The 24,425-nt window shown below is 43.1% G+C and overlaps 1 protein-coding gene and 1 pseudogene across 2 annotated transcripts in view; one reads left to right on the forward strand and one right to left on the reverse strand.

Annotated features, from left to right (window-relative positions):
- wdfy4 (WDFY family member 4) overlaps positions 1 to 24,425 on the forward strand; it is a 157,554-nt gene that overhangs the window by 93,831 nt on the left and 39,298 nt on the right. Inside the window, exons 44-50 of the mRNA XM_084157490.1 lie at positions 1,923 to 2,071; positions 2,318 to 2,438; positions 2,634 to 2,719; positions 2,872 to 2,934; positions 19,883 to 19,925; positions 20,166 to 20,285; positions 21,930 to 22,047. Coding sequence (XP_084013616.1) covers positions 1,923 to 2,071; positions 2,318 to 2,438; positions 2,634 to 2,719; positions 2,872 to 2,934; positions 19,883 to 19,925; positions 20,166 to 20,285; positions 21,930 to 22,047 — 700 coding nt within the window. The remainder of the gene's footprint in view (positions 1 to 1,922; positions 2,072 to 2,317; positions 2,439 to 2,633; positions 2,720 to 2,871; positions 2,935 to 19,882; positions 19,926 to 20,165; positions 20,286 to 21,929; positions 22,048 to 24,425) is intronic.
- Positions 4,378 to 5,189, reverse strand: LOC311117248 (leucine-rich repeat-containing protein 18-like; annotated as a pseudogene). Its single transcript has 2 exons — positions 5,138 to 5,189; positions 4,378 to 4,901 (listed from the first exon to the last, which is right to left on the reverse strand). The product of its transcript is annotated as a leucine-rich repeat-containing protein 18-like (transcript).

Here is a 24,425-nt window from a genome sequence, read left to right on the forward strand (position 1 = left end):
CATTCAGGTTCTGAGTCTTTTCTGGAGCACCGCCATCTTGGTGAAAAGGGGGACAGTCCTCTCTCTTATCCATCAATCAATGTTAATAATCTCAATAATGAAGTGGTGACTGTGTCGTTTTAATCATGATGAAGACGCGTGATTAAAATGATCAATCATGTGCAGCCTGGAGTGGTGATGATGTCTTTACGTCCCATGAGCGCATAAGGGGTCTACCATGGGTTTCATAGTTTGAAATTTTACCATGGAACGTCTCTGTTAACTTAATACACCTCTCCCCTAACTGACCTAAACAACTTGTAGACCTAAGTATATGTACCAGTGGAGGCTGCTGAGGGGAGGATGGCTCATAATAATGGCTGAAACGGAGCAAATGGAATGGCATCAAACAATGTGTTTGATATAATTGATACCATTCCACTAATTCCACTCCAGTCATTACCATAAGCCCATTCTCCCCAATTAAGGTGCCACCAACCTCCTGTGATATGTACTGATATCTGTGTATGTGTGTGACTGGTGGATGCTGCTGGTGTGAATGTGATATAGGGGAATTACAATGGAAATGTAAGACAAGTTGCTGAGGTGGAAACCATATTAACAGGGCCTTTTAAAGCTCAGTCAACCAGCAGAGTGTTTTAATAATGTTTCTGACTGAAGATTATATTTTTTTAAACGTAGATGGTTGTATCACTGTCTCCTAGCTAGTTGGCATGAGTGTGTCCTGCTGAGCTGTTGTCAGATACACAGGCATTTACACGCTTATTAATCCAGGAGCACAGCACTGTCCCCCCCCCCCCCCCCCCCCACACACAACACACAAAATATTTAGCATGATTAGCCTTCCACCGACAATAGTGTGATTATGATGGTAATGTTTCTGGGGAGAAATCGATGATATGACATTAGCCTCTCAGTCAATAAACCATTAAGTTGAAACTCTAGTGGGAGGAAACTCCACACGATTCAAGGCATGAATCTTACCTAATGAAACCCATTGCGGGTGGTACTGTAAAAAGTATATATTTTACCCCATGTTACCTATTAAGGGCAGTAACTGTACATGACAAGGTAGCTTTATTCAAGTCAGGGAAATAAATACATGTATGAAAGCGTGTATTCTTATTTAAAATCGATGTAGTTCTATTTTGTCAACTTGTCTATTAACCTCCTAATGTCGATGTCTGCGCCCCCATGGAAATATAATTAGCATAACAAAAACAATCCCCATAAAAATACATCAGTTTAAGCTAGAGATATCTATTTTGCATTGGATGCGTCTCAATCAACAGCATCTGCCTATGTCACACTTCCGCATCTGCGGTGAAACGTGACTAAGCTAGAGCGATGTTTGTCAGACCATGAGACATCCCGAAAATCGGTCTTCTCACAAAATCATCTGTAGCGTCCAAATGGTTTGACAAACTATTACCCCCTCTATTGAAAGATGAGACCCTCACAAACACGATGGTGTTCTCTGTTTTGCTCTACGACCCCCACAAGCGTCTTGGGACTCGTCTGAATTTGGTACAGCCAATCTGCCAACTTCTGTCTGTAGCTTCCGAACAGTTTGGGCTACACACTACTATGATTGAAGGTGAGACTCTCACGAACACGTACATGTCAGTTGTCTTGCTCTAGGATACACACAGGCCTCACAAGACTTGTCTGAAGGTCCCCCGGTACCAGTTGAAAAAATGAATGGAAGTGCTGTAAATACAGTATGGAGACTGTTTAGTGCCAAAAATAAGGGGTTAAATACATGTAAAAAGTTTCCTGATCTTTCTTATGTCTGTCAGATATAGGACCGACACTTCAGACCTATCATGATGCAACACTGACTGTGTATATAACCTTTATTTAACTGGATGGGTTGACTTTTCATTAACAATTATGATCTGTTTTGTCCTCTCTCCCCCCAGGTTAAAGCGAAGATGTGTGTGGTGGTGGTCAGTGGGCTGTCTGTAACAGAGGGGCTTCTGTTGTTTGGGAGAGACAGTCTGTACATGTGTGAGGGCTTCACCCTGACCCCCGCTGGAGACGTCTGCTGCAGAAAACACCACCCCTCCAGGTACCGTGTGTGCGTGCGTCCGTACGTGTGAAAAATGTATGCACTCACTAACTGTAAGTCGCTCTGGATAAGAGCGTCTGCTAAATGACTAAAATGTAAATGTAAATGTGTGTTTGTGAGAGAGAGAGATGAGTTGGACACTGTCTGTGTGTACTTACATGTAGGGAGGTTACATACTATACTATTGAATATTAATGATTATGAACTGTTCTTCCCACCCTGTGTCTTTCTCTCTCTCTCCCCCAGTGTGCATGATGCGTTCGTCTCCAGTATGTTGACTAAAGACATATCTTCATCCAGCCCCAGCTGCAAACGGTGGCCCTACCAGGACATAAGAGACGTCCACTTTATGCGTTTCCTTCTAGAGGTGAGAGTTCACATAGAGGTAACCCCACCCCCCCAAATCTGAAATGGCACCTAATTCCCTATATAGTCCACTTTTTGGAGTAAAAAAATAATAATTTTAAATATATTTCTCTGTCTGCATGTTGGTGGGTTTCATGTGTCTATTAGAAAGTTGTTGCAATGTTGTAGAAATGTTTCCCGTTTTCTGACACCTCAGGAAAATGCATTGGAGATCTTTATGCAGAACGGATACTCTGCTTTCCTGGTTTTCTTCAACAAAGACCATGTGTCTGCTTTTAAGAGGTAAGAGATAGAGAGAGATAGGAAAACATGGAGAGAGGGATGGAGAGTGTGGCTTTGTGGGACAGAACAGGATTGATTTTCTCTTTCTTTCTTTTTCTATTTCCCTCTCTCCATCTATCTCTCTCTTTCTCCCATCCTACTACTTTCTATAGGCTGTGTTCAGTGGTGCCAGCGTTGACGGGTAGAGGGGTTGTTGAGGTCATAACTAATGCCAGGTGAGTGTGGGCACATACACATACACAGCAGGTAGATACACTACATGACCAAAAGTAGGTGGACTCCACTTCAAATGAGTGGTTTCGGCTATTTCAGCCACACCCGTTGCTGACAGGTGTATAAAATCGAGCACACAGCCATGCAATCTCCATAGACAAACATTGGTAGTAGAATGGCCTTACTGAAGAGCTCAGTGACTTTCAACGTGGCACCGTCATTGGATGCCACTTTTCCAACAAGTCAGTATGTCAACTTTCTGGCTGGCTAGAGCTGCCCCGGTCAACTGTAAGTGCTGTATTTGTGAAGTGGAAACATCTAGGAGCAACACCGGCTCAGCTGCCACACAAGCTCACAGCACGGGACCGCGAGTACTGAAGCGTGTAGCGCGTAAAAATCGTCTGTCCTCGGTTGCAACACTCACTACCGAGTTCCAAACTGCCTCTGGAAGAACGCTACCTGCCCAAATGCATAGTGCCAACTTTAAAGTTTGGTGAAGGAGGAATAATGGTCTGGGGCTGTTTTTCATGGTTCGGAATAGGCCCCTTAGTTCCAGTGAAGGGAAATCTTAACGCTACAGCATACAATAATACTAGGAGATTCTGTGCTTCCAACTTTGTGGCAACAGTTTGGGGAAGGCCCTTTCCTGTTTCAGCATGACAATGCCCCCGTGCACAAAGCGAGGTCCATACTTAAATGGTTTGTCCAGATCGGTGTGGAAGAGCTTGACTGGCCTGCACAGAGCCCTGACCTCAACCCCATTAAACACCTTTGAGATGAATTGGAACGCAGTCTGCGAGCCAGGCCTAATCGCCCAACATCAGTGCCCGACCTCACTAATGCTCTTGTGGCTGAATGGAAGAAAGTCCCCGCAGCAATTTTCCAACATCTAGTGGAAAGCCTTCCCAGAAGAGTGGAGGCTGTTACAGCAGCAAAGGGGGGACCAACTCCATATTAATATCCATGATTTTGGAATGAGACGTTCGACAAGCAGGTGTCACATACTTTTGGCCATGTAGTGTATATAGTAGAAACAGAAAATACATTGCAAATTATCAAGACATTCTTTATTTCAACATTTTACAACATTAATACTGAAGCCATCTTTCTTCATGGCCTGTGGAATCATTGTTTCACAAGTAAAATAGCACGTACTGTAAATGCAGCTAATGTTCATTGTCAAAGTTCACAAACAGTGACACAGTGCCAGGTGCTGTACAGGTGCTGACCTGACATGACTTCAATAGAAAAGTATATTCATTAGAAAATTACAATGGCAACATGTTGTCCATTTTGTTTGTTTGGGCACTGTCCATTTGGATCAATCATCACATCATAGAACTGTGCTAAATTGCCCATTGGCTGTGTAGAACAACAGTATATCCAGTTGTTCATTGGCTGTCCTTGAGTGTCAAACCTCTCCCTGGGCCATGATGAGTCACTCCTCACCTCCACTGTTCCTGATTAACTTGGGCCACTGAGTTGGACGTAATCAGCCCGGAGTACAGACCGCCCCTGCCCTCCGCATCCCCCTCTCCTCCTTGCACCTCTCCAGATAGGACCCACACAGACTCCCCTCTTTAGCCAGGTACACCCCCTCCTCCAGCCCCTCGACGCCCTCAAATATCCCTGGGCGTAGGTGAAAGGATTCCTCTTCGTGTTGAGACTGGTAATGCTCGGTAACACCTTGATAAACTCAGGCAGGGAGGGGAACAGGTTATCAAACAGCCCCAGCTCCTGGATGCTACAAAGCCCCACCATGGTGGGAGTCAGGTTGTTCAGGCAGTTCATGCCCAGGTTGAAGCTCCATAGGCGGGCTAGGTTGCCCAGCGAGGGGGTAGACCCGCGGAGGTCAGGTGGTTGTTGGAGAGGTTAAGGTGCGACAGCGCCACCAGTTGGCCGAGGGTCTCCAGTATGGCCTCCAACTGATTGCTATGGATATCCAGCCAGAAAAGCGGGACCAGGTCACCTGGACAATCACAAAGGGAATAGGTTTGACTTAATTGTGGCATCCTCGATTGTTTCATGTAGGCATGTGCTTGGTTCTTTGTTTTTTTAAAGGTAGACTCAGCAATATGACAATCATACACAGCGGGGCGACAGACATCAACAACAACATAATGTCTGTGTGTCCGTGTGTGTGTGTGTGTGTGTGTTCGTGAGAGAGGAAGAGTGAGAGTAAATGAGAGGGCTGATGTTATTTACACTTGAACACCAGGGGCTCATATCTGGCCTGGGGCGGGAGTGGGGGATCCATGCTCTCTGTAGAATGAGAGAAATGTATACCTGTGTGTGTGTATGCGTGTGCGTGTATGTGTGTGTGTATGTATGCCTGTTCACCCAGTGCAGCCTGGCATGCTTCTCTAATTAAGGCTAATTCAGGGAAACAACAGAAGAGAGGCGACAGAACAGAGAAAGAGTTATACAGTTGAAGTCAGACGATTTCATACACTTAGGTTGGAGTCATTAAAACTTGTTTTTCAACCACTCCACAAATTTCTTCTTAACAAACTATCGTTTTGGCAAGTCGGTTAGGACATCTACTTTGTGCATGACACAAGTAATTTTTCCAACAATTTACAGACAGATTAGTTCACTTATAATTCACTGTATCACAACTCCAGTAAGTCAGAAGTTTACATACACTAAGTTGACTGTGCCTTTAAACAGCTTGGAAAATTCCAGAAAATTATGTCATGGCTTTAGAAGCTTCTGATAGACTAATTGACATCATTTGAGTCAATTGGAGGTGTACCTGTAGATGGATTTCAAGGCCTACCTTCAAACTCAGTGCCTCTTTGCTTGACATCATGGGAAAATCAAAATAAATCAGCCAAGACCTCAGAAAATACATTGTAGACCTCCACAAGTCTGGTTCATCCTTGGTAGCAATTTCCAAACGCCTGAAGGTACCACGTTCATCTGTACAAACAATAGTACGCAAGTATAAACACTATGGGACCACGCAGCCGTCATAACGCTCAGGAAGGAGACGCGTTCTGTCTCCTAGAGGTGAACGTACTTTGGTGCGAAAAGTGCAAATCAATCCCAGAACAACAGCAAAGGACCTTGTGAAGATGCTGGAGGAAACAGGTACAAAAGTATCTATATCCACAGTAAAACGAGTTCTATATCAGCAAGGAAGAAGCCACTGCTCCAAAACCGCCATAAAAAAGCCAGACTACGGTTTGCAACTGCACATGGGAACAAAGATCGTACTTTTTAGAGAAATGTCCTCTGGTCTGATGAAACAAAAATAGAACTGTTTGGCATAATGACCATCGTTATGTTTGGAGGAAAAAGGGGGCCGCTTGCAAGCCGAAGAACACCATCCCAACCGGGAAGCACAGGGGTGGCAGCGTCATGCTGTGGGGGTGCTTTTCTGCAGGAGGGACTGGTGCACTTCACAAAATAGATGCCATCATAAGGAAGGAAAATTATGTGGATATATTGAAGCAACATCTCAAGACATCAGTCAGGAAGTTAAAGCTTGGTCGCAAATGGGTCTTCCAAATGGACAATGACCCCAAGCATACTTCCAAAGTTATGGCTTAAGGTCAACAAAGTCAAGGTATTGGAGTGGCCATCACAAAACCCTGACCTCAATCCTATAGAAAAATGTGTGGACAGAAAAAGCGTGTGCAAGCAAGGAGGCCTACAAACCTGACTCAGTTACACCAGCTCTGTCAGGAGGAATGGGCCAATATTCACCCAACTTATTGTGGGAAGCTTGTGGAAGGCTACACGAAATGTTTGACCCAAGTTAAACAATTTAAAGGCAATGCTACCAAATACTAATTGAGTGTATGTAAACTTCTGACCCACTGGGAATGTGATGAAAGAAATAAAAGCTGAAATAAATCATTCTCTCTACGATTATTCTGACATTTCACATTCTTAAAATAAAGTGGTGATCCTAACTGACCTAAGACAGGGAATTTTTACTAGGATTAAATGTCAGGAATTGTTAAAAACTGAGTTTAAATGTATTTGGCTAAAGTGTATGTAAACTTCCGACTTCAACTGTACGTAAGATAATACTGGCAAACAAATGAGTGGTGAGGCTTCCACAAGATTCAGCTGGTTGAACTGGGAAGCCTCTCCCAGGTGGGGAGTGTGTGTGTGTGTGCTTGTTTGAAAAGAGACTGAGTCAAATCAGGACTTTGATAAATTACAGTTAGGGCTCGGTTCCTCCCCCCTCTCTGTCACAGAGAGCAGAGTGTTTGTTTTTGTGTGTGTGTGTGTGTGTGTGTGTGTGTGTGTGTCAGAGAGCAGAGTATGCATGTGTGTGTGTGTCTCAGAGAGCAGAGTGTGTCTGTATTAAAACCCTAAGGCCCTCTATCGCCTCATTAATCATATTGAGGATCACAGAGAACAGAGAGGTGATTCACCATCGCTTGTTTCCACTACAACCTCCGATAGGAAATTATTGCTTGCAATTACTACCTGCAATTATACTATATTGTACAGTGGGACAAATGCAATGATTGATTTAGGCTGCTTTCTACAAAATAATGTGGTAAGGAGTTACTGGGGGTAGAAATTGGATATACTTCAGATGGCTCTTGATTTGTGAAATCAAGTGTATGACTTTGTATGAGTATCATAGAACCCAGAGATATTTATGTAAATTGGAACGAGAACATTTACTACAAGTCTGCTGTTCAGACTTTATTTCTGGGCCGTATGAGTGAGAAATAACTCTATGCTGCTGTTTCTGAGCTTAGTTAAGCAACCTGTCCGGATTAAGCCCATGTCCATTATTAGATGTAATTTAGGGGCTTTTCACACTACTGAGCTGAAGCAAGCTGAATCAAAGCAAGCTGTACTGAGCCCGCCTGTTTACATACGCATGAACTGTAGTCAATGGAACCAAGCCTGCATAGTTTGTACTGTTATGTACAAAAAAGTGATGTACTGTAGTAATAGATGACAATAAGTACTTACCATTTTCTATCTACAGTAGAGTGGAGAGGTTCCCAAAACACAAAATATGCTCAGTTGTGATGACATTTATACAATGTTTAGGTTGCACAGGACATTCCCTTAATGTTGTAAGAATGGAATAAGTCAATTTTGATGTTTTTATAGCTTACAGTTTATTCTCCGTTAGTCAGCACCTCTACACTAAATAATGTTCTCTGGGTGTGCTCCAGCCAGGGGCGGTGTGTTCAATAGGGCGATATGGGCGACGCACTGCCAAACGGGAAAAGGAAGGGATTTTTTTTCTAATCAATTATATCACGGCAACAGTAGTTATCAGTGTTGTAATCTAGACGTCTGATCTGCCACAGTGCCACTAAATGTCCAATCAGGCTAAAGTCGTGCTTCAAATGGCCCCCCCCCTTTTGGGGCGATTTCAGTCAGGTTGAAAATCGCCCAGAAGTCTGTCATAGACTCCCATGTAAAATCTATTTTTTTCAAATATCAGAGCTTTCAATACAATCTCTATGGGTTTCTGAGGGCTTGCACTTACGCGCTTTCGTCATACGTAACATAACCATGAACGTAACTAAGAAAAGAGCGGGTAGCCTCATCAATCAATTCACTACTACTGTGAAAATGGCTAGGCTTCAGTGCAACTCGATTGTGTCTTTGAAAGAAGTTCCTTTTTGTCGGCGAACAAATGAAGATAAATTGGCAACGAAACAATTAGGACCTCCCAGACCAAATTTAATAATTCAACAGGTTTCTACTAAAGGGGGGAAGTCCTACACCCGAGGATTTTCCAAAAATTGGTACGAACGAAAAACCTGGCTAGCAGGCTGCGATGTAGCTAATGCAGTCTTCTGCTACCCCCTGCTTACTCTTTCACCCTGAAGGCGGCACGGCAGACAGCACCGCTTGGACAGCGACTGGTGTGTAACGGACATGCACCATCTTTCAGGAAAGATTAAGAAACATGAGCTGTCAAAGACCCACATGGATAGCTGTTTGAGATTGTCTGCTTTGGGGAGAGTGAACATTCCCACTCAACTGGATGAGGGATACAGGCTAGCTGTCCGCCGCCACAACGATGAGGTTAGTGTTGATAATCACAAGTTTACTGGAGAACTGAAACTGACAAGGCTGACAAGATAGGACCCTTTTGTCCATTGTTATTGGATAGGAACATAACTTATAACCAGCTCCTGACCTAAATAGATCTTAGCACAACATTTTACTCAACATATCATATTCCATATTCACTATAACAAATATATTTACTACGACATTAGCAAGAACCGCCACATCCTCAGCCGGCTAATCCAGTGTGTGAAGTTTTGCGGAGTGTTTGAGTTAGCTTTGCGAGGCAAAGATGAAACTGAGGGCTCCACCAACCCTGGTAAGCCAACGCTTTTGAGATCAGTCAATAAATGCTTCTGGTATTGACTTATATGCTGCCCCTGTCTTCATGTTGTTGCTGGACATATCTTTTTTTAAATGTGTGTAGGTCACCTAAATCATCAGAAAAATTGCCCCCCCTGAGAATTTTTTCAGGAGCCGCCACTGGCTCCAGCTCATGCTTTTTATTAGATATAGAGACACATTACATTTTAATTTCATTCATAGGACATTTGAACAGTATTTAATCATACAAACACAACCATATTTTGGGGAAAAATATTAATAAGTCAGAAATTGTGTCCTGACTGACCATATTGTATTGAAAAAAAGGCCATAGGTATCCCCTGGTGGCGTAGAGGATTAATGATCTGGCTGCAGATCTGAAGATTGCAGGTTCAATCCCACATGTTCTTTAACCATGTTTCTTTTGAGAGAGAAAAGGGAAATTGAGGCTCAGATATACTCTACTAAAAGACAGGATATATTTTTTTGGTCCAGATTTATAAATCCAGTCAAATGCAGAATTTAGACTAACTGAAAAATGTACTGTTCAACTTTAAAAAACGCACCCGAAATAATTCCAGAATGTGTTCAGGGAAAGCTCTTGTAACATCAAGTGAATGTTTTTTTAAACACTAAAACAAACATTGTAGAATCATCTGCACAACTGGACAGTTTTTGTGTTTTGGGAACAAATCTTTTGTGATGTCCCCACAATGTTCTCTACAGACTGTTCCCACAAGCTAATGAAACATTCTGGGAACCTATAAAGAACAGATTAAATGTGTTCTGGGAAAGTTCTTGTAACATCAGGTGAATGTTTTTTGCATCCTTAAAGAAACCTTTAAAGAACAGATTAAATGTGTTCTTGCAACATCAGGCAAATGTTTTATACAAACATTCTATAATCATCACCACGACTGGGCAGTGTTTGTGTTATGAGAACATTTGCCACAACCTAACGAATGTTCTGGGAACTTGCACAGAACCAATTTTGGTTTGCTGGGTACACATTACACACACTCATCTCCACTAGGGCTGTTGCGGTGACCGTATTACTACCACACCGGCGGTCATGAGTCATGAAGGCAGTCAAATTCCTTGTGACCGTTTAGTCACGGTAATTAGGCTTCTCCAAGCTTCTTCTCCAGCTGATGCTGCTGATGGTCAATAGTAGTCTACCAAACTTGCTAACTGCCTGGTACTCAGCTCTCTATTGTCCCTCTAATCACTCTGACATCAATGCAAATGTATTTGAAAATCTAATCAAACACTTAATGAGAGCCCATGAACTCATGTTGCGCAACATTTCTATAGGCTATGCAATTGCATGAGAGAACAGAGTGATGGCCTCTATTACAAAGAGGAGGATCCCATCAGCTTTCTATAAGCTAGGCCTACTATATTTATTTCTCAACTTTCCTAATATTAAGCACATTGCTTCTCTTTACAACAGGAGTATAGCCTACTTGGCTGGCATGAAAATGAACCACGGGAAAAGCGTCCTCAATTCGCTAGATTACATGTATTTTTTCCCCTGCCCCTGTTTCGAGACAGGTGCATGATAATGGTCCATTCAAAATTAAAACAAATTTCACACATATTTTATTTAGTATATGTAAAGACAAGATTAAATCAAGAATAGTCTGATGGGTGACAATATTAGCCTATCTCTTGTGAAATATATATTATCACTTGTGAATGATGCCCAGCATGAGGCAAGAAACAATGCCTTTTGTTTTGGTGACTTTTTCTAATCATAGTCACACTTTATGTAGCCTAGCCCATAGGCCTATATGTTTTGAAAAGGTTTGTATCACAACTAAAGTGGCCAAATAACTTCTTAAAATGAAGCACATTAATACACTTTACAAGGGGTGTAGAGCCTAACTGGCATACATAAGCAGAGCGTGAGTTTCAAGTTTGGGGAAGATAATTTTCACCATAAAAATGCACCTTTATAATTAAAGATTACATGCATAATCGCATTTGCGGTAACTTTTGATAAAGTTTTTTTCCCGCTAAGGGAACATTCGCGCTTTTAGCCTACTGCCATGTGTATTGCTGCGCTTATAATGTGAAGAAATAGCCTAATAGTTTTAAGCTAAACATTCTGATCTGTTGCGTCAGCCTCATTGTGTAAAAAAGGTTTTTTGATGCTAGTGGTTGTATTAATTTGAGATCTATTGCATCCCAGGACTGGCCCAGACTATCTTTGGAATATTTATTTCTCGCACAGAATAGAATAGGTCAACTTTTGTAATATGGGGGATAATAGTTTGACATAGGCTAGTGCCCTTTGCTGTTCGTTAGGCCTACTCATCTTGTTGGCTGACGAAAAGTAAATGTGGACAGTTCTTCCAATATCTTCAATATGCACCTCAGAATTGTACAAGGACGCGCGCAGTTGTGACCTGGATGTGTCTGTCTTCACTTGTAGCCTGTGAGAAAGACCTGATCACGTGATGCAGAGCCATGTGAGTGAGAGGTGCTTCGGAGCACGCAACACTCAGGGAGAGGCATGGATTTTTTGATGGTGCATTACGGCCACACAATTGGGATGCCGCCGGGAAATTCGAGGCATTATCAAGTGCTTATCAAATTGTGAATGAGAGACTGAGGAAGTGTGTACAGCCTGCGCAAAAAAACAAAGCAGAGATCATGCCTTTCAAGCAACTTTTAGTCGCATTAGAGTCGCATCATGCAGCCTTACAATGTATTAAAAATCAAAACATATAGCCCAACGTTTGTAGAACAGCTAAAGTTACATTAATACAGTAACTCTAAATTAAGCATATAGGAGTACCTATTTCTTTGTTAACCGCTCAACACAGAATAGCCGCATGTGCGCACTCCATCAAATCGTTTGGAGAAATGTCCTTTCTATTTTATTCAGCTTTGTTCAGTTGTATTCTTCATACTATGAAATAATATAAAATAATGCCACAGAATTCTAAGCAAATCTTGTCTGCTAAATGAACTAGTGTAACCCACAGCCATATGGCATAGCCAGATCAGGACCTACCATAAGGACAACTCTGAGTATGCTATTCTGTTCTTCTGAAATAGACTACATTTTCTTCATATCATATTTCTTTAGACCTGTCTAAAATAAATAATGGGATTTATTGTGAAGGTGTAGGCTATATTATATGGATTTATTAGACTTTTTTAAATGTAGATGTTCCAAAGGTCTGCATCAGTGGCTTGTAGGCAATATGTGGAAGCCAGGAGATGCTAAATGTGTTTATGTTAATTAATGGTCAATTACCGTGAGACCGGCAGTTATTTGCTTGACAATCACTGGCTGACGAAATTACATGACTGCCACAGCCCTAATCTCCCCCTTTTAAAACATTCCCCTTTCTGTTCCTAACAATCCTAGAAAATGCATCTTGCACTGCATCTTGCAATTGCAAATCACTGTAGGCCTACTGATGTTTTAGTTAGTGTCCTCCATCAGAGTATAGTTTATAGTAGTATCAAACCTGAAAACACCTTTTATATGCGGATAAATAGATTTAGACTAGAGATAAGTCCTGAAATATGCACACTGTCTCACAACGCCCCAGTTGCACCCTCCCTCCACCACTCTCAGTCTACAGAAGACGGCAGGAAAAGGTTTATCTTGTTTAATTGATGTTACTAAGCAACAGGAGTCCTTGGCGTCAGGACTTTATAGCCTTGTTACTGCCCCAGAGAGATAGAGAGAGCGAGAGAGAAAGAGAGAGGGAGAGAGCGAAACACACAAACAGGCAGGTGTGTTACTGCCCCAAAGTAAGAGGGAAACGAGATTTCAGCAGCAGTGAAAATGTAATGTTCTCCCAAATCAGATTCAAATATATCTATAAATGTTTTCTAGGAGTTGAAATGGTACAGAAAAAGTACAGTTTTTGCCATAGATACAGTGTAGCTTAATCACAATGATTATATTGCATGCTTCCATTGTTAGAATTAGATATTTATTGTGAGAACTCATTTAACACACACTAAAAGATAATTACAGCTGGGTCTCCTTGTTTTGTTTTTTACAACACACTAACACACACTCTCTGACACACACTACAGTGCCTTGCAAAAGTATTCATCCCCCTTGGCATTTTTCCTATTTTGTTGCATTACAACCTCTAATTTAAATGAATTTTTATTTGGATTTCATGTAACGGACATACACAAAATAGTCCAAATTGTGGAAGTGAAAATAAAACAATAACTTGTTTCAAAAAATAATTAAATTTAACTAATGGAAAAGTGGTGCGTGCATATGAAAAAGGCATGTGGGAGACTCTCCAAACATATGGATGAAGGTACTCTGGTCAGATGAGACTAAAATTGAGCTTTTAGGCCATCAAGGAAAACGCTATGTCTGGCGCAAACCCAACACCTCTCATCACCCCGAGAACACCATCCCCTTGCTGTGGGGATGTTTTTCATCGGCAGGGACTGGGAAACTGGTCAGAATGATGTATGGCGCTAAATACAGGGAAATTCTTGAGGGAAACCTGTTTCAGTCTTCCAGAGATTTGGGACTGAGACAGAGGTTCCCTCAAATCCAAGATGGCGAAGTAGTGCAGTTGTGTTTTTATCGTCTGTCTGTAAATAGCCTGTAAATACCCTATTTTCGTACATTTTTCGTACATATTTCCCTATCAGACTTTTCATCCTTCTACAAGATATACTTTCCTGCAACCCGCCTCACTCAATGTGGAACGGATTCTATTATTGACTTACCTTTATCTAGAATCTAGAATCTCCAGTTGAAACTAGCTAGCCAGCTAACTAGCTACTTGCTATTTGCTATTAGCCACAGCTAGCGGTGTTTTCATCCAGAACATTGGATTTTTTCCGCGGGATTAATTTTAATCACTGGACATTGATCACCGGATATTCGGCCAGTCTGCACAGCGCGTTATCGACCCAGAACATCACTGCGGAATCACTGATTCACTGGAACCAGCTGGCTACAACAAAACGGACGCTGTGGTCTGGCTAATCAACCTGAGCTAGGCCCATCTCCCGGCTATCTACCTCTCTATCAACCGGACGGGACCACATAGTATTGACACGGAGCCCCGCCGATCCTACACGACTGGTCTGCCGACGAAATCGTCTGATGTGGTTACGACGTAACCACGAAGATTCCATCCATCTGCTAGCCCTGGCCCGTTAGCACACGCTTACTCACTAAACTGAACTAGCTACTGGACTAGCTACTTGCTATTAGCCACAGCTAGCAGTGTTTCACGCAGAACATTTGATTTTTTTTTCCGCGGGATTAATTTTAATCACTGGACTTTGATCACCGGATATTCGGCCAGTAGCCTCTTACTCACTAGCACTTCACCACCGGACCTTATGATAACTCAGCTATACAGCTGATATCTGCTGGACTGTTCCTTTTTACGGTACTACATCCTGTTTATGTTTAGCCTCAGCCCAAACATGGTTAGTTTATTGTTGTTTCGGTTATTTCTAATTGTACTATATCACTGTAGACCCCCCAGCCTAGCTAAACCTGCCTTAGTTAGCTCTTTTGTCCCTCCACCCATACACTCAGAAACCGACTCAATTGATGCCTCTAGAGATACTATCTCTTTCAGTGTTACCCAACGCTTAGGTTTACCTCCACTTTACTCATATCCTTCCATATCCTTGTCTGTACATAATGCCCTGAATCTTTTCTATAACACCCGGAAATCTGCCCCCTTTATTCTATGTACCCAACGCACTAGAAGACCAGTTCTTAAAGCCTTTAGCCGTATCCTTATTCTAGTCCTCCTCTGTTCCTCTGGTGATGTAGAGGCTAACCCAGGCCCTGTAGCCCCCAGTATCACTCCTACTCCCCAGGAGCTATCATTTGTTGACTTCTGTAATCGCAAAAGTCTTGGTTTCTTGCACATAAATATCAGAAGTCTACTTCCTAAGTTTGAGTTATTCACTGCGTTAGCACACTCTGCCAACCCTGATGTTCTAGCAGTGTCTGAATCCTGGCTCAGGAAGGCCACCAAAAATTCTGAAATTTCCATCCCCAACTATAACATTTTCCGTCTAGATAGAACTGCCAAAGGGGGTGGAGTTGCAATCTACTGTAGAGATAGCCTGCAGAGCTCTATCATACTATCCAGGTCTGTGCCCAAACAGTTTGAGCTTCTACTTCTAAAAATCCACCTTTCCAGAAATAAGTCTCTCACTGTTGCCGCTTGCTACAGACCCCCCTCAGCCCCCAGCTGTGCCCTGGACACCATATGTGAATTGATTGCCCCCCATTTATCCTCTGAGTTTGTACTGCTTGGTGACCTAAATTGGGATATGCTTAATACCCCAGCCATCCTACAATCCAAGCTAGATGCCCTCAACCTCACGCAAATTATCAACGAACCTACCAGGTACAACCCTAAATCCTTAAACATAGGTACCCTCATAGATATCATCCTGACTAACATACCCTCTAAATACACCTCAGCTGTCTTCAACCAGGATCTCAGCGATCACTGCCTTATTGCCTGCGTCCGTAACGGGTCCGCGGTCAAACAACCACCCCTCATCACTGTCAAACGCTCCCTAAAACACTTTAGCGAGGAGGCCTTCCTAATTGACCTGGCCCAGGTATCCTGGATGGATATAGATCTCATTCCGTCAGTAGAGGATGCCTGGTTGTTCCTTAAAAGTAATTTCCTCTCAATCTTAAATAAACATGCCCCATTCAAAAAATACAGAACTAAGAACCGATATAGCCCCTGGTTCTCCTCAGACTTGACTGCCCTTGACCAGCACAAAAACATCCTGTGGCGTACAGCATTAGCATCAAATAGCCCCCGCGATATGCAACTTTTCAGGGAAGTTAGGAACCAATATACACAAGCAGTCAGGAAAGCAAAGGCTAACTTTTTCAAACAGAAATTTGCATCCTGTAGCACTAACTCCAAAAAGTTTTGGGACACTGTAAAGTCCATGGAGAATAAGAGCACTTCCTCCCAGCTGCCCACTGCACTGAGGCTAGGAAACACTATCACCACCGATAAATCTACAATAATCGAGAATTTCAACAAGCATTTTGCTACAGCTGGCCATGCTTTCCATCTGGCTACCACTAACCCGGCCACCAACTCTGCACCCTCTGCTGCAACTTGCCCATGCCCCCCCCGCTTCTCCTTCACACAAATTCAGACAGCTGATGTTTTGAAAGCGCTGCAAAATCTGGACCCCTACAAATCAGCTGGGCTAGACAATCTGGACCCTTTCTTCCTAAAACTAGCCGCCGAAATTGTCGCAACCCCTATTACTAGTCTGTTCAACCTCTCTTTCATAACGTCTGAGATCCCCAGAGATTGGAAAGCTGCCGCGGTCATCCCCCTCTTCAAAGGGGGTGACACTCTAGATCCAAACTGCTACAGACCTATATCCATCCTGCCCTGCCTTTCGAAAGTATTCGAAAGCCAAGTTAATAAACAGATCATCGATCATTTCGAATACCACCGTACCTTCTCCGCTATGCAATCTGGTTTCCGAGCTGGTCACGGGTGCACTTCAGCCACGCTCAAGGTCCTAAACGATATTATAACCGCGATTGATAATAGACAGTACTGTGCAGCCGTCTTCATCGACCTGGCCAAGGCTTTCGACTCTGTCAACCACCGCATTCTTATTGGCAGACTAAATAGCCTTGGTTTCTCAAATGACTGCCTCGCCTGGTTCACCAACTACTTCTCAGATAGAGTTCAGTGTGTCAAATCGGAGGGCCTGTTGTCTGGACCTATGGCAGTCTCTATGGGGGTGCCACAGGGTTCAATTCTTGGGCCGACACTTTTCTCCGTGTATATCAATGATGTCGCTCTTGCTGCTGGTGACTCTCAGATCCACCTCTACGCAGACGACACCATTTTGTATACATCTGGCCCTTCATTGGACACTGTGTTAACAAACCTCCAAACGAGCTTCAATGCCATACAACAATCCTTCAGTAGCCTTCAACTGCTCTTAAACACTAGTAAAACTAAATGCATGCTTTTCAATCGAACGCTGCTAGCACCCGCCCACCCGACTAGAATCACCACTCTCGACGGGTCTGACCTAGAGTATGTGGACAACTACAAATATCTAGGTGTCTGGTTAGACTGTAAACTCAACTTCCAGACTCACATAAAGAATCTCCAATCCAAAGTTAAATCTAGAATCGGCTTCCTATTTCGCAACAAAGCCTCCTTCACTCATGCTGCCAAACATGCCCTCGTAAAACTGACTATCCTACCGATCCTTGACTTCGGCGATGTCATTTATAAAATAGCCTCCAACACTCTACTCAGCAAATTGGATGTAGTCTATCACAGTGCCATCCGTTTTGTCTCCAAAGCCCCATACACTACCCACCACTGTGACCTGTACGCTCTTGTTGGCTGGTCCTCACTACATGTTCGTCGTCAAACCCACTGGCTCCAGGCCATCTATAAATCACTGCTAGGCAAATCCCCGCCTTATCTTAGCTCATTGGTCACCATAGCAGCACCCACCCGTAGTCTGCGCTCCAGCAGGTATATCTCACTGGTCATTCCCAAAGCCAACACCTCCTTTGGCCGCCATTCCTTCCAGTTCTCTGCTGCCAATGACTGGAACGAATTGCAAAAATCTCTGAAGCTGGAGACTCTTATCTCCCTCAATAACTTTAAGCATCAGTTGTCAGAGCACCTTACCGATCACTGCACCTGTACACAGCCCATCTGAAATTAGCCCACCCAACTACCTCATCCCTATATTGTTATTTAATTTGCTCTTTTGCAGTCCAGTATCTCTATTTGCACATAATCTCTTGCACATCTAGCATTCCAGTGTTAATACTATTGTAATTATTCTGCACTATAGCCTATTTATTGCCTTACCTCCATAACTTGCTACATTTGCACACACTGTATATATATTTTCTGTTGTATGTCTGACTTTATGTTTTTTTTTTACCCCATATGTAACTCTGTGTTGTTTTTGTTGCACTACTTTGCTTTGTCTTGGCCAGGTCGCAGTTGTAAATGAGAACCTGTTCTCAACTGGCTTACCTGGTTAAATAAAGGTGAAAAAAAAAAAAAAAAAAAAAAAAAGGTTCACCTTCCAGCAGGACAATGACCCTAAGCATACTGCTAAAGCAACACTTGAGTGGTTTAAGGGGAAACATTTAAATGTTTTGGAATAGCCTAGTCAAAGCCCAGACCTCAATCCAATTGAGAATCTGTGGTATGACTTAAAGATTGTTGTACAGCAGCGGAACCCATCCAACTTGAAAGAGCTGGAGCAGTTTTTTTTGTCTTATTTTGTTGTTTGTTTCACTAAAAAAAATATTATCTTCAAAGTGGTAGGTATGTTGTGTAAATCAAATGATACAACCCCCCCCAAAATCAATTTTAATTCCAGGTTGTAAGGCAACAAAATAGGAAAAAATGACGAGGGGGGGTGAGTACTTTTGCAAGCCACTGTATCTCTCACATACAAACTCTCCTCTCCCCGCTCACCACTGCTCTGCTCTGAAGTTTGAAGTTTATAACTCTCAGGGTGGGCTGCACCAACATGGATTAACTCTTAAACTGGGTTAAATCAAGTTTATCTATAAATATTGTTGCACCAAACATTAAACATAGTTTTAAATTAATCCTAGTTAAATTCCTCTAATATGAGTTTAATTTTTACTTTTACCAAGATTAAATGTAATCTTGTTGCTCCATTGTTTTAAAATCAAATTTAAATTTAGTTTAGGGATTAAATCTAAACTGCCACTGGAGGAGGTTTAAATTAATCAAATGCCACTGTATGTGCTGTATTTTCGGTGTGATTAACTATTTTAGCTCCTGTGGCTTATTACGTTTGTAAAACTTAACTAGCCAGCTAACTAATTTGACAAAAAAGTACAATTCATTTAATAATTTAACCCAATGTGAAAACACTTTGCTAGCTAGCTAGCAATGACCAGTGCTAGTTTGTTTCCATAGAAATAGAATTAGAACATATTGCTATGGTGAATCCATTTTGACACGTGTCACTAATCATAATTTAGTGATTTAACCTTAGATTAATTAAGTGGTGCAACACATCTCTGATTAATTATAAACCTAGATTTACAAAGTCTAGATTAGGTCTAATATAAGATTAATTTAAACCATGTTGGTGCCACCCACCCTCAGAAGCACAACATTCCACGTCTGGTTGCTAAATAAGCACAATCAGAACAGCTCCCTGTGATGTCACTGACTGACAGAGTTCCAAATTAGTAGAGCAGAATATTTTCATTCATAAATCAGAAAATAAATACAAAAATACCTTTCATATATTTCAAAGGGACAATGGGGTAACCTGGTTAAATAAACGTTAAATAATTAAAATCTCTCAAAGGCTATGTTTGTAACCAAATGCTTAACATATGAACCCCAAAACATACTTTTCTGCTCTTTCCCTACCTTTAAAAGACCCTCTGCGTATGCTTGTATATTGTAGCCTAGGTAAGTAAAGTCAAAAAAATATAGGTCTAGGTATGTCATGACTAACATGAGCATGTTGAGTAGCCTATGTCAACTGTTGGATGTGGCTTAATGCGGTTGACAGTTGATATTCTGATATCTGATGTTCTGTTGTTGTTGTGTTGTTCAGGAAGACTCCAGTGATGGAGAAGACTGCTCAGGTGAAATGGCAGGTACTGTACTGTTTGACATCATTGATGGTGATCTAATGAGAAAACAACTTCAGTTGTTTTTCTATGACTGACAAAAGTTTGTATTTATTATGAACATTGTGGCAAACACATCATATTTTGATGTTCTTAACATCTTCCAGTATTATCGACATGATATATCATGCATGTGTGTGTAATCTCTGACAGTGCAGTATTATCTAAAAACAGTATGTGTTTGTTTGTGTTCTTTTACTCTGACAGCGTGGGGAGATTAGTAATTTTGATTACCTGATGCATCTGAACACTCTGGCTGGTAGAACCTACAGTGACCTCATGCAGTACCCCGTCTTCCCCTGGGTCCTAGCTGACTACAAGTCGGAGGTGAGGACTAATACTGTCTGTCTGTCTGTCTGTCTGTCTGTGTCCATCTCTGTCTCTGTCTGTCTCTTATCTGTAATAATACTGGCTGTGTCATTCCAGGAATATGGGCTGTGTAATTCAAATTTTGTCAAAAATAACTACTTATTTAACCTAATTATGTCATAAAGAGCACATGTTCAACTTAATAAAAAGCATGATTTCCCATCTCAAGAAGTTCAATTAAGAAAAATCACTATAAAAGTGTCAATTTAAGTGACTGGGTTGACCGTAACAGGGTTGACAATTTCATCTTACATCAGCCATTCCCCCTTGTGACAGGAGGAATGGAAGCTTGTTTTGTGCAGCAGGGAGGGGCAATTGAATGCAAGCTTAACCAAAAATGTGAACTTGTTAAAACATTTCTAGCCTATCGATCTATGGGTAACAGGGTTGACGTGTTATGCTCCGACACACTCAGTCTTCCACCACAAAACACCAGAAAAGCAGCTTACCTGCTTCTACACTATGATTTGACTATTAGATGTTTCTTTTGAGAAAATGATGTACAAAATTCTAGTTTTACCATATTAAATCGGGAGTTCAGTTCACGTTACAGGGTTGACCTTAAACCTGAGGTACAAATGTAAATGAATCACAATTCACATTAAAGCTGCAATATGTAACTTTCTGGGCGACCCGACCAAATTCTATCATTCACATTGAAAGGAAGTCTAAGAAGTGATAGAACTGTTCTATGTGTGCTATTTCTATGCTTCCCATTCTTAAGTTTTGTTTGTGCATCTTTTACTTTCAGTTTGGTACACCAGCTTCAAACAGCTGAAAATACAATATTTTGGGTTATGGAAAATATATTTCACAGCGGTTTAGATGGTACAATAATTTTCTACACTTGCTTGTTTTGTCACAAACTGAAATTAGGCTAAATATTCTAATTTAAGCAACCAGGAAATGGCGGAGTGATTTCTGCATAGTGCATCTTTAAATAAGTAAAAATCTTCAGAAGTTACTTTCCCAAAACAAAAACATAACTAGGGCTTTACAATGATGGCAAAACATAGGAAAATCTTGGGGTTAAATCTTCCTAGAAGTTGGACAAACATGACGTGGGACATGCCAATAAGGGGATTTTCAGAGAAAACATTTTTTTTAATGAAAACCCACTGCTATTGGAATTTCTGAAGGACATGAATGGCACTCTATTCGTGGAATGACCTGGCTCTTTATGGTAGTTATGCTGTCGACATCAGGAGGACACGATTTGAGAGCACTAGTTGGCTCCAAAAGTGTTAATTCGCTTTGACTGCATGCTCAGCTGATCGTGCATTCAGAGCCATCCAGTGGCTAACCACACTACAAACTTTATTTTACCAGGTTCCTGTGAAGCAATTATAATGATAGTTAACCACAACATACTCGAGAGGTTCCTGATTAGCATGGGATAGTCTGTTTAATTTCATTGTGTATTAAAAACACAGTTTAATATCATTGTGAGGGGTTTTCTCCAGTGGTTTGAAAAGGCTATTGGGCTTCCTGGGAAAACTTTGACCGAGGTTGCAACAGTAACCAAGGGGGCAGGGCTTAGCGAAGGGTGAATTGTTATATTATTGATTGCATATTTACATGTCATATACTATTTATTGCTAGACCCTGGATCTGACCAAACCGGCGACGTTTCGTGACCTGTCCAAACCAATGGGAGCCCAGACAGAGAAGAGGAGAGACATGTTTATTCAGAGATTTAATGAAGTGGAAAATAGTGAAGGTAGTGTACCAGACCATGTGCTGATGTTGTACTAATACATACACTACCAGTCAAAGGTTTGGACACATCTACTCATTCAAAGGTTTTTCTTTATTTTTACTAATTTTTTTTCATTGTAGAAAAGTAGTGAAGACATCAAAACTATGAAATAACACATATGGAATCATGTAGTAACCAAAAAAGTGTTAAACATGTGATGCGTGATTTGAAGGAGTCAGGCGCAGGAGGGTAAATCACAGTATACAGAGTTTATTCCGTAATCCAGCGTAACCAGTCCAGTGCGCAAAACAGGCGCACTGGAACAAACATGCACACGGGGAAAATACCTCAGCAATACAAAATACTGAGCTCAACCGAGCTACTAATCCTCACAATGAACACCCTCAAGGACAAGGGGGCAGTGGGAACACTTAAACACGTACTAATGAGGGGAATATGAACCAGGTGTGTGTAATTGACAAGACAAGACAAATGGAATGATGAGATATGGAGCGGCAGTGGCTAGAAGGCCGGTGACGACGAACGGCGAAGCCTGCCCGAACAATGAGGGGAGGCAGCTTCGGAGGAAGTCGTGACAGTACCCCCCCAGCGCGCCGACTCCAGCCTAGGGGACGGCCAGGAGGACGCGGAGCAGGGCGAGCCGGATAGCGACGGTGGAAATCCCGCAACAGGGAGGGATCAAGGATATGCGTTCCTCCGGACCGTACCCCTCCCACTCCACGAGGTACTGAAGGCCCCCCACCCGACGCCTCGAATCCAGGATGGAACGGACGGAGTACGCCGGGGCCCCCTCGATGTCCAGAGGAGGCGGAGGGACCTCCCGCACCTCAGACTCCTGGAGCGGACCAGCTACCACCGACCTGAGGAAAGACACATGAAACGAGGGGTTAATATGGTAATCATGGGGGAGTAATAACCTTTAGGTAACCTCGTTGATTCTCCTCAGGACTTTGAACGGCCCCACAAACTGCGGGCTCAGCTTCCGGCAGGGCAGGCAGAGGGGCAGATTCTGGGTCGAGAGCCAGACCCGATCACCCGGTATGAAGACCGGGGCCTCACTGCGGTGGCGGTCAGCGTTGGCCTTCTGACGACGCACGGCGCGTTGGAGTTGGACGTGGACAGCATGACCGAAACCAGTCATCCACCACAGGAGCCTCGGTTTGGCTCTGATGCCACAGTGCTAGAACCAATTGGTAACCTAAAACACATTGGAATGGCGTTAGGTTAGTGAAGGAGTGACGGAGAGAGTTCTGGAAATATTCGGCCCATGGCAAGAACATCGACCACTCCCCCGGCCGGTCCTGGCAGGAACCTACCCACATCCTGATTTACCCGTTCCACCTGCCCATTAGACTCGGGGTGAAAACCAGAGGTCAGGCTGACCGAGACCCCCATACGTTCCATGAACGCCTTCCAGACCTTGGATGTGAACTGGGGACCTCGGTCAGACACTATATCCTCTGGTACCCCGTAGTGGCGGAAGACGTGTGTAAACAGGGCCTCCGCAGTTTGCAGGGCCATGGGGAGACCAGGCAGAGGAAGGAGGCGGCAGGCCTTGGAAAAGCGATCCACAACGACCAGGATGGTGGTGTTACCTTGGGAGAGGGGAAGATCGGTAAGGAAATCAACACTCAGGTGAGACCATGGTCGAGGTGGAACTGGTAAAGGTTGTAACTTACCCGCTGGGAGGTGCCTAGGTGCTTTACTCTGGGCGCACACCGAGCAGGAGGAGACATACACCCTCACGTCCTTAGCCAAGGTAGGCCACCAGTACTTTCCGGTCAGGCAGCGCACTGTACGACCGATACCTGGGTGACCAGAGGAGGGTGACGTGTGTGCGCAGTAGATCAGACGGTCACGGATAAGAGCAGGCACGTACTGCAGCCCAGCTGGACACTGAGGTGGAGATGGCTCTATGTGTAACGCCTGCTCTATATCCGCGTCCATCACCCATACTACCGGCGCCACAATGCAGGAGGCTGGGAGTATGGGGGTGTTGTCTCTGGGCCTCTCCTCTGTGTCATACAGCTGTGACAATGCATCTGCCTTCACGGGATGTATGATAGTGTGAAATCAAACTGGGTGAAGAAAAGGGCCCACCTGGCCTGGCGAGGATTCAGCCTCCTCGCTGCCCGGATGTACTCCAGGTTATGGTGGTCCGTCCAGACGAGGAAAGGGTGTTTCGCCCCTTCGAGCCAATGCCTCCACACGGTCAGTGCTCGGACAACAGCCAACAGCTCCCGATCACCAACGTTGTAGTTCTGCTCCGCCGGGCTGAGCTTCTTAGAGAAGAAGGCACAGGGGTGGAGCTTGTGTGGCGTGCCCGACCGTTGAGATAGGACAGCGCCTATCCCTACCTCGGACGCATCCACCTCCAC

The sequence above is a fragment of the Coregonus lavaretus genome, assembly GCF_964263955.1.
Source record: "Coregonus lavaretus genome assembly, chromosome: 1".
Classification (NCBI taxonomy): Eukaryota; Metazoa; Chordata; class Actinopteri; order Salmoniformes; family Salmonidae; genus Coregonus; species Coregonus lavaretus.